This window comes from Scyliorhinus canicula, chromosome 28, assembly GCF_902713615.1.
Source record: "Scyliorhinus canicula chromosome 28, sScyCan1.1, whole genome shotgun sequence".
NCBI lineage: Eukaryota > Metazoa > Chordata > Chondrichthyes > Carcharhiniformes > Scyliorhinidae > Scyliorhinus > Scyliorhinus canicula.
The window spans coordinates 11,186,694-11,198,195 of NC_052173.1; the positions used below are offsets into that span (position 1 = coordinate 11,186,694).

Below are 11,502 nucleotides of genomic sequence, written 5' to 3' on the forward strand. Positions count from 1 at the left end.
GGGTTAGCCCTGCTGCCTCACATCGCCGAGGTTCCAAGTTCAATCCCGGCTCTGGGCCACTGTCTGTGTGGAGTTTGCACAGTCTCCCCGTGTTTGCGTGGGTTTCGCCCCCACAACCCAAAGATGTGCAGGGTAGGTGGATTGGCCACGCTAAATTGCCCCTTAATTGGAAAAATTAATTGGGTACTCTAAATTTATTTTTAAAAAAGAAAAAAAGAAAATTGCTCTCAATTCTTGTGTCAGGAAGGGAATTTCAGCCATGGTGCTGGAAGCATGAGAATGGTCAGATAGCCTGCCAACATGGACCTTCAAGATTCAGGCATGGACACCAGGGCACACAACTATACCTCCAGTTTCTGAGCAGTGACTCCAGTTTTATTGTGTGCGTTAGATTAATATAGCAGCCAGAGGCAAATAGAACAAGATACATCTCTGGCAAAACTCACACTAACGCTGACTGAAAGTACAAATAAGAGCTGGACAATCTGTTGGGATGACAGTGGTGAAAACCCAGAGCTTCCCATAGTTTAATGCCTGAGCCTTCAATCCTGCTGATGAAATGAAATGAAATAAATCGCTTATTGTCACAAGTAGGCTTCACTGAAGTTACTGTGAAAAGCCCCTAGTCGCCACATTCCGGCGCCTGTTCGGGGAGGCTGGTACGGGAATTGAACCCGCTCTGCTGGCCTGCCTTGGTCTGCTTTAAAAGCCAGCGTTTAGCCCTGTGCTAAACCAGCCCCTGAGGATAAGGGTTCAGCTCCAGGCCCTCATACTACCCTGACATTTTACAATACATTTTATGCCATGCTGTTATTATTAGCCTATAAATGTGTGTGCCCCTGAAGAAATAGAATCACAGCTACTATGATTGTTTCCACTATGGTTGTTTCCACTGGCGGGTGAAAGCAGAACTAGGGGGCATAGCCTCAAAATAAGGGGAAGTAGATTTAGGACTGAGTTTAGGAGGAACTTCTTCACCCAAAGGGTTGTGAATCTATGGAATTCCTTGCCCAGTGAAGCAGTTGAGGCTCCTTCATTACATGTTTTTCAGGTAAAGATAGATAATTTTTTTGAAAAATAAAGGGATTAAGGGTTATGGTGTTCGGGCCGGAAAGTGGAGCTGAGTCCACAAAAGGTCAGCCATGATCTCATTGAATGGCGGAGCAGGCTCGAGGGGCCAGATGGCCGACTCCTGCTCCTAGTTCTTATGTTCCTATGATCAGACTGGGGATATATAGACAAATTGGACACTATGTTGTATGAATCTATGGATTAGCAATAACAAAAGGATTACATCTTTCCAGAGTGCAGTTGACCAAGGTAGTTTCTTTTTATTTTGGGATTGAGTAGTGCCACAAGATAAGTGCCCTCACACAGTGGGCCAAATGGAACATTATCACAGACAAACATCTATTTTCTAACTTACAGAAGCTAGCTGAGCAGCCCAAGAGCTGTGGATACATCTCTGAAGATTGGGATTTGACAAAGACGCATAATATTCAAACTCATTTTAACATTTTTGTTTTTGACAGGAACAATCGGAAAGTCCATCTCATCGAAGTAACGAGGATAATTCTGTGCATCTAGTCCTACGACTAAGGCAAGGAGGATTCAACCTTCATTAAATCTTGTGTTAAGTTCCATGTACACTGACACTGGCCAACACCAGTGGAATAAGTGGTGCTGCTGATGGGTGAACTGGTGTCTGTTCACACAAGTAGCCTGTGTGCTGGAGCAGCTCGATCAAAGTTTCCAATGGCGCAGTTAATCAAGGCAGTCATGGAGAGAGTCCAGAACAAGAGTCACTCTCGCAGAGAGATTGATGATAACTGTGGCCCTCCCAGAGGGGGGTCTGCCCGGCCCTCCCAGAGCGGGAGGGGGCATCCAGAGGGGGTAGTGGGGGGATGTTCACTTAAAGTCAGCAGGCACCGGTAGGAATTTGGAAGGAGAATGAGCAGGATAAGGGGAAAGTAGGGTGGATTTTTAGGAAGTAAAATCTTTTCAAACTCGGAAGGGAAGTCCTCCCATCGAGGAAGAAAGATTTTAGAGCTAGAAAAGTTAATGCAGAAACTGTGACACATCCCTTGGATTCACTGTTTTCATGTTTCCACAGAAATTTACGGAGGGAGTTGAACGACATCAGATTTGAGTTCACTCCAGGGAGGGGTAAGTTCCACTGTGATATTTATGAAAGGTGATCTGTCAGATGTTTAGTAGCTGGTTACAGAATGGCAGTAGCTTTGCCCTTTCATTGTCTCAGTTAGAAATGGGACGTAGCTCAAGAAACCTAACTGGGAATGGGACAAGTAACCAAATAGTGACGGGTGTTGAGGTTCCAGTGATGGCATGACTGCCACTTTCACCAGCAAACTATTTGGTGAATCCAGTGGCAGTCTCCATGTTGAAAATATGGCAGCAACTCGGTCAGCATTTTAAGCTGAGGGTGGGCCCCAATCTATAGGAACCTCTCATCTCAGCCAGTGAAATTGGATGTTACATTCAGGGGGTGGAAGGACAAGGGGCTGGAGAGTTTCTGGAGGGCAGTTTGTAAGTTGGGAGGAGTTGAAGGAGAAAGCAGAGCCTGGGAGACCAGATAGGTTCAGATGTTTCCAGGTGCGGGATTTTATTCAGAAGGCATTTCCAACTTTCCTGGAGGCACCGCTGTCTACAGAACTGGAAAGGATTCTCTCATGTGTGGGTCGGAGGAGGGCAGCACATCTGGAATATATGGAAGGATCAGGAGGGGAAAGAACAGGTTTCGGTGGACGGAATGAAGACCAGGTGGGAGGAGGAGCTAGGACCCATTTTGGAGGAGGTGGTGTGGAGTGAGTCCCTCTGTAGGGTGAATGCTACGTCATCATGCGTGATGTTGAGCTTGATACAGCTCAAGGTGGTGTTTAGGGCCCACCTCACCAGGGCTAGGATGAATCGATTTTTTGAGAGGGTTGAGGTTGAGGAGAAGTGTGAGTGGTGCTTGAGGAGGTCTGCTGACCGTACCCACATGTTCTGGTCCTGTCCCAAGTTGCTGGGTTTTTGGGGGTCTTTTTTTCGCACCATATCAGCAATCCAGAATATTGGATTAGAGTACTGTCCATTAGCCACTGTTTTTGAGGTGTCTGACCAACCGGAGTTGGGAGCAGATGGGTTGGCATTTGCATCACTGTTGGCCGGGTGACGGATACAGTGGAGACAGGCGACACTACCCACTGTCGAAGCGTGGCTGGGTGATTTACTGAAGTTCTTGTACCTTGAAACGGTCAAGTTCACAGTGAGGGGGGTTGATTGATGGATTCTATCATAGGTGGCGGCCGTTTATATTGCATTTTAAAGGATCTGGTCATCGTTAGCTGTTAGGGGGAGCTGTTTAGTGAGGGAGAGGATTGTTCTGGGTGGATTTCTGTTATTAGGGTTCCTATTACAAAATGTTAAAATTTCAATAAAAATATTGTTTAAAAAAGGTAACCAAATAGTTAAGCGGAAAGGAGGTTGACTTTTTGTTTAAAGCTCCTGTGGATGTCCTAGACAATGAATAATGGACAAGGGGAGTACATTCATTGTCTGTTTAAAATTTAAGCATCAGCCTGTTGTTTCCCTGATCTGTATTAAACAATGAATCTAATTACACATACAATTCTTTGATACGGATTTCAAACATCTGTCCCTGTAGACTCTGCAGTGGGTGTTTCTCAGGAGCTCGTCTCTGCGGGTTTAGTGGACGAGTTTGACATGATGGTTGGTAAGTTGCAATTCCATCAATTTTCAGATTAATTTAAAGCCAGAGCAGCAGTCAGGATTTTATTGCTCTCAGTACCACGGAGCTGGGGGTGGGGGTGGAAAAACAGGAGTAAAAACACAGGACTCCCACTTGGAGCAATCTGAATGTGACCCAGGTGCAGGGGCTGGAGGGCAGAAAAGTCAGCAGAATTCTCACTCCTTATCACTGTCCTCTGACATTTATCCTCTGCCTCTGACCAGACCCATGTGGGTATTGATTTGGTAACAATGCTGATCATAGCAAACAGCCTGCTAACACACAGTCTGGGTTCACCCATGGAATTCTGACTATAGAGAGCTGCAGGAACCATCAGAGCCTGTCCACAAACACTCGGACACTTTGGGAGATGGCAGGAAAATTTCCTCCACAATGTGTTGCCTGGAGGGCTGTGTCCCACCTGACCTCCCACTAGTTGTAGGACTGTTGGATGATATAAATGTCCTCTTACTTGACAACCTTTTCTTCTCTTGTTTCATTAGTGGCCAACAACCTGCAGAGACTAGTAGATGATCCCCATTCTAACAGGAGCCTCACATTCAGACTGGTAAGGAGATCAATTAACAAACACCCCCGCAAATATTTAAAGGGATGCTCACAGGTGGTTCCCCATCCAACTCTTGACGGGCAGATCATTTCAAAATTAGAGAATTACTTTTCTGTCGCACCTCAGCTACGATTTGCTGAACAAGAACTGCACAGCCCTGGTTCCGTTTAACATTCCAAAAACTGCAGACTTCATTCCTGCTCTGAGCAATACTTTAAATAGCATATCCTGGGGTGGGGGGGGAACTTTCCCATTATATCACAGACCATGGCTCAAGTATCTAAACCAATTGTACCTCCCTTTTATTTTAATTTATTTATTTATTTATTTTTTAATTTTCCAATTAAGGGGCAATTTAGCCTGGCTAATCCACCTACCCTGCACATCTTTGGGTTGTGGGGGCGAAACCCACGCAGACACGGGGAGAACGTGCAAACTCCACACAGAGAGTGACCCAGGACCGGGATTCGAACCCGGGTCCTCAGTGCCATAGGCAGCAATGCTAACCACTGTGCCACCATGCTGCCCCCTGTACCTCCCTTTTTCATGCAAACCTTTATACTACTACAGGATTAGCCTTTCATCAATAGTTACCCTCCACCCCCACTCCTCTGCTTCTCTCCCCTACCATCTCCCAATTTAAAAAAATAAAAATGTAGAGTAGTTTTTTCCCCAAGGGGCAATAGAGTGTGGCCAACCCACCTACCCTGCACATCTTTGGGTTGTGGGGGTGAGACCCACGCAGACACTGGGAGAATGTGCAAACTCCACACGGACAGTGATCAGGATTGAACCTGGGTCCTCATCGTGTAGGCAGCAGTGCTACCCCTACCATCTCAAACACTAATCTGGAGGTTTCCATCTCAAAAGTCAAGACCACTTTTTCAAGTCCCACATCTTTGCCATGGGCAAGCCAACCTATTCCCATCTCATCAACACCACCCCCACTGTCACTGAAACGCTTACCTACCCCCAAGCTGTTACTCCAGTGTGTTCTTGTTGGCCACCCAAGTTCCACCCATTACAAATTGTAGCATCCAAAACTCCACATCCTCTCCTGGTCAAGGGGCAGCCGGGTGGCACAGTAGCAGAGTGCTTTGCACTGTTGCTTCACAGCGGCAGGGACCGGGGTTCGATTCCCGGCTTTTCACAGTAACTTCATTGCAGTGTTAATGTATGCCAACTTGTGACACTAATAAAAGATTATTTTATTAAAATCTCATTCTCCCACTTACCTGTGCTCACCAGCCGTTTGGTACAGGTATTGTTCACATTGTCCGGTGCTCTGGAGTATTTTATTTGGTTGAAGGTGATGGATAACGAAGTTGTTTCTTGGCTGCAACGCTCTCCTCAAATGTCACTGGGCTTCGTGCAGCTTGTACTGCTGGACCCCTTACTGGTCACCTTGATGTGGACACTTAAACTGGGTGAGAGGCTCGTGACTGGCTGAAAGGGTCATAAACTGAAATGACTTGAGCCATCTCAATCCAGTCCCTCAGTCAGCCTGAGGCACAAATCAAAACAGCTGCAGAGGTCATAGCTAGCTGGTGTGGGAATAGGGAAGAAACATACATTTTTATACGATAGGGTTGCTTTTCCAAGCTTGGGGCTCCGAAACACTGTTGGGCAGAAGAGGGAGAACTTCACAGTGCGATTAATTGCCGGATCTGATCTCGAATTCTTCCTGATACGAGGGGGTACTTTTTCTAACTCGTCCTCCCATGACTTATGAAACCTGTTGTAACACGGTTACCTCATTCAACTAAGCTAACAGACCAGGAGACTGAAATCTGGAAATTATAGGCCAGTTCACCAAAAGAGCTGAATGCCAGGGGTGAAGTGAGGTGAGAGTGACTGCCCTTGACATCAAGGCAACATTTGACTGAGTACAGCATCAAGGCTCCCAAGTAAACCTGGAGTCATTGGGAATCAGGGGGAATCTCTCCACTGGTTGGAGTCATACCCGGCACAAAGGAAGATGGTTGTGGTGGTTGGAGATCAATTCTAAGACATCACTGCAGGAGTTCCTCAGGGTAGTGCCCAACCATCTTCAGCGGCTTTATCAATGACCTTCCTTCCATCGTAAATACAGAAATGGGGATGTTTGCGGATGTCTGCACAATGTTCAGCATGATTCACAACTCCTCAGATAATGAAGCAGTCCATGTCCAAATGCAGCAAGACCTGGACAATATCCAGGCTTGGGCTGATAAGTGGCAAGCTACATTCGCACCACACAAGTGCCAGGCAATGACCATCTCCAACAAGAGAGGACCGAACTACCACCCCTTGACATTCAATGGCATTACCATCACTGAATTCCCCACTACCAACATCCTGGGGGTTACCATTGATCAGAAACTGAACTGGACTAGCCATATTAATACTGTGGCTACCAGGGCAGGACAACGGTTAGGAACCCTACGGCGAGTAACTCACCTCCTGACCCCCCAAAGCCTGTCCACCATCTACAAGGCACAAGTCAGGAGTGTGATGGAATACGCTCCACTTGCCTGGATGAACTCCAACAACACTCGAGAAGCTCAGCACGATGGTGCAGTGGGTTAGCCCTGCTGCCTCATGGTGCCGAATTCCCGGCTCTGGGTCACTGTCCGTGTGGAGTTTGCACATTCTCCCTATGTTTGTGTGGGTTTTGCCCCCACAACCCAAAGATGTGCAGGCTAGGTGGATTGGTCATGCTAAATTGCCCCTTATTGGGTAATGTAAATTTATTAAGAAAAAAAAAAATGCTCAACACCATCCAGTACGAAGCAGCCCACTTGATTGCTCCCCCTTCCACAAACATTCAAATACTCCACCTACCGTCGAGCAGTGGCAGCCGTGTGTACCATCTACAAGATGCAACTCACCAAGGTTCCTTAGACAGCACCTTCCAGACCCATGACCACTACCATCTAGAAGGACAAGAGCAGCCGATATCTGGGAACCCCACCACCTGGAGGTTCCCCTCCAAGTCACTCACCATCCCGACTTGGAAATATAATCGCCGTTCCTTCACTGTCGCTGGATCAAAATCATGAAACTCCCTCCCCAACAGCACAGTGGGTGTACCCACACCTCAGGGACTGCAACAGTTCACAACACCACCTGCTGAAGGGCAACTAGGGATGGGCAATAAATACTGGCCTAGCCAGTGGCGCCCACATCCTGTAAATGATTTTAAAAAAAATTTTAAATGCTAAAATCATGAAAGAAATGGTAACAGGTCATTTAGAAAATCATAATACAATCCGGCAGAGTATGAAAGGAAAATTGTGTTTGACAATTTTATTAGAGTCCATTAAGTATGTAACGAGCAGGGTGGATAAAGGGGAACCAGTAGATGTAGTGCATTTAGATTTCCAAAAGGCATTCAATAAGGTGCAACATAAAAAGTTACTGCACAAGAGCTTGGGGTGTTAGGAGTAATGTACGAGCATAGATAGAGAACTGGCTAAGTAACAGAAAACAGAGTTGGGATATGTGGGTTCAGGTTAGTGAACTGTAGGTAGTGGAGTGGGTGCTATATGGATAATTGCTAGGGCCTTAACTATTTACAATCCATATTAATGACCTGGATGAAGGGACCATGGACGCGATCCTATTGCCACGCAATATTGCACCGGAAAGCCATTGAAAGCCGGGAGACCCGGCTTACAACGCCTCGTGAGATCCAACACAATCTTGCGAGGCGTTGCAATGTAAATCCCACCCACAATGGGTGGGATCAGCTTTTGGAAAATCTGCATATTAGAGCGAGGCAGTAAGCCATACTCTAATCTGCAGATTCCTGAGGTACCTGAGGTTTTGGGATTCAATCCCTTCGTCTCGGGGATCTTGGGTGAGCGCCGTTTGGTACTGGTCCCCACAAACACGGACCAGATGGAACGGCATTCGTGTGGGTCTCCAAGGGGATCAGAGGCCCCCAGCTGCATGCCCTTTGGGCAGGCTGGTGCCACCTGGTCACGAAGATGAGGAATTTCTTCTTTGGAGGGTTGTGAACGTTTGGAATTCTCTACCCCACAGAGCAGTGGAGGCGGAGTCATTGAATATATTAGTCACGGGTAATAGACAGGAAGTAGAGTTGAAGCCACAGTCTGATCAACCATCATCTAACCAAATAGCAGAGCAGGCTCAAGGGGCCAGATGTTATATTCCTGCTCCTATTATTTATGTTCTTAAACCACGGTCCTTTCTGGTCTAGGTGACTATATTCAAGGCAGAAGTTGATAGACTTTTGGACGAAGAGAATCAAGGGATACGAGGACTCGATGGAAGACCAGCCATGTTCTTTTGTCTGGCAGGGCAGGCTCAAGGGGCATATTGCCCTATTTCTAAATGTTCCAAGCCATCAATAGCAACTCTACCACCTTATTTTACTGGTTTATTTACTTTTTAAAGCATTTTAACCTCAACTGGGGCCTCATCAACACCCAAGAATGCAAAATGCTCTCGGCTTAAAGTCTTTCGGGAATGGTTTGATTTTACAGTTTAAGTGAAAGTAAAAATAGTTCTGAAATGATGTGGTTTGAATGAAGTTGGTTCTGAACTCTGCCCTTCTTTCAGTATGACGAGTAGTTCATGATCATGAGTAATCATTCATGCCAAGCCAGTGATCTGAAACTGCCGCGCGAGAACAGAGTAAACGGTATGGAGATTGGATCGGTCAGCCTGAATAGAACGGAGTTCAATCACCAATTATATGCTCCCAAACAGTAATGAAACACTTCTGTTCAGAAAACATATCAGAGCAATTGGGCGTCACAAATGGTCTTAATGTCCATGGTGCACAAGAAAACTTGTGGACTGAGTTGCATCAGGCACCATATGGTTGCCAGAAGTATGCAGAACTGACATCAGTTAGAATACAACACCGATTTAATGCCAGCAGTGCCATTTTGGAGTTCAATGCTCCAGGCAACAACCTCGCTCAGCTGAACATGTGTTCAGCAGAAGGAAGGATCCTGTCACCAACACTATTTAAGGGGAACATCAGCTACTTACAGATTAGTTGCTGGTTATTTTCCACTGGTTGTTGTTATGATTCTGCAAATGTTTGGTGCTTTTTATTGTCGTTTCAAGTTGTGAAAGTCTTCAGGGACTGGTAGGGCAGGTGCAGAAGGTGTTTTTGCTGATTTCAAGGCTTCTCACCAAAATCTGTTGCTCCCAGCCATGATTATACTGGTGGACATTCCCCTTGGAATAGAGCAAGACTTGGAGAATGAACAGAGACCACACAGATCAGGACAAGCTGCTCGAAGAGGAGAAGGAACAACATGTCTGGGCTTCAGTAAGGACATCCTGATTGAAACCTGCCACCCGCTGTAGCAACAATACAACTTCAGAACAGGGCAAGGACTGCATTGCCAATAGCTGATGATTAACTTTGCGCTGGCGTTGGAAATAATTGTTGGAAAGATTTGCTATCCTGAGGGAGGTCACTGTTCCCTATTTGAGAGCCAAAACATTTCAGGCAGAGCAAGTGTTCGGTTTTGCTGGGTGTGAGGGCTTTGTCAGAGTGCAGGGGGCAATGGATTGCATGCACATCTGCTCTATACTAGAACATCCAGCTGGTGTGTCCACAGACAGAGAATCAGGCAGGCCAACACCCAGTATCTTGGCAGCAATAAAAATGCCTGTATTCTGTGGCAGCTGCATTTGAACCACCATGGTAAAGCAAAAAGATGGTTGCTGGGCAACAAAGGCTGACCACTGACCACATGGCTGATGACTCCAGTACGCAACCCACGCACAGTATGTATACACAAAGTCATGCTGTGACACAAAGAATAATGGAGCAGACCACTGTCACGCTGAAACAAGGTTTAGGCTGATGGATGTCTGTGAAGAAGCCCTACGCTACTTGGCAAAGCAGGTGTTCAGGTTTGTGGGAATCTGCTGCACACCCTCACGAGGGCACAGCTCATGCCACCAGCTGTGCAGTGAGCAGCTATGGAGCATGAGGAGGAGGAGGATCACGAAGAGGAAAGGAGGAAGCAACATAGACACCTGCTTTCTGCCTGGGTTTCCAGGGACGAACGCATCCCTATGTAATACCAGTCAATGTCAATTCCCCATTCATCAACACACTCACCCCATACTGACTTGGGCTGGTTTAGCACAGTGGGCTAAACAGCTGGCTTGTAATGCAGAACAAGGCCAGCAGCGCGGGTTCAATTCACGTACCAGCCTCCCCGAACAGGTGCCAGAATGTGGCGACTAGGGGCTTTTCACAGTAACTTCATTGAAGCCTACTCGTGACAATAAGCGATTATTATTCTGTCACTGAACCTCACAGCGTCTGCTTGGCCACAATGCAAATCTAAAAACCACAAAATAAACATTCTAACCCATATTTCTAAATGAAATCATAGTATATTGTATACAAAAGTCAACTCATCACACTTAGTCTGTCTTCCATGCCTTTACCTGTCCTAGTGGTCCGTCACAGTGTGTTCCAACACACTAGTGTTGCAACATAGTGCATTCCAACACAATGCTACTCTAGTGGCTTTAAGCATGACTGGCGGAAGGAATCAGATTTTAACTGCAGGTGGCCTTACAGAACACCCTCTAGAGACTTTGGGCTGAGAAGACTGGCTGTGGATTGCACCATCTTGGCATCAATGGCAGCAGTCCGGGCTGGCTCGCAGGCAACAAGCACACCGACAGATTGGCAGACTGAATGCAGTCTTCCTGAGGGAGGCACTACTGGAAGAGATTGAGAGTTTGCTGTGCCATCCCTTTGCACACTGATCTGCAACCACAATGGCAGTCGTCTGAGCTTCCATGGCAGCAAGCTGACATTGCATAAAGCAGTTGGGAGTCCAGAAGTTCGGTGACTGCTGGTACTGCCATGTAAGTTGCAACATAGATCAGGGGGTGTTGCATTACTGTCGGCTCTGCAAGTGTCTGAACAAAGTTGGCTGCTATTTCAATGCAGGAAAGGATGGTTTTCAACTTCTGCGCAAAGTTCTGTGCATCCTCCATGCTCCTAGACATTGATCATTGGCTTTCTGGCAGGCTTCCCAATGCACCAAGCATTTTGTTTTGCAATATCCAACAACATTCTTCTGTAGGCTTCCCCCATCAAATTGCTCATCAGACTCCTCTGTCACAGAGCACACCCATGCCCTCAACATCTGGTAAGCTGGCACCTGCGCAATCCTTGCCCCCTGCTCTA

General features: G+C 46.6%; 1 protein-coding gene across 1 annotated transcript in view; it reads left to right on the forward strand.

Moving 5' to 3' along the window:
• Positions 1-11,502, forward strand: part of LOC119958098 (STE20/SPS1-related proline-alanine-rich protein kinase-like) — a 112,907-nt gene that overhangs the window by 99,502 nt on the left and 1,903 nt on the right. The window contains exons 12-15 of the mRNA XM_038786327.1: positions 1,533-1,600; positions 2,114-2,166; positions 3,668-3,736; positions 4,255-4,319. Of these exons, the coding sequence (XP_038642255.1) occupies positions 1,533-1,600; positions 2,114-2,166; positions 3,668-3,736; positions 4,255-4,319 (255 nt within the window). The remainder of the gene's footprint in view (positions 1-1,532; positions 1,601-2,113; positions 2,167-3,667; positions 3,737-4,254; positions 4,320-11,502) is intronic.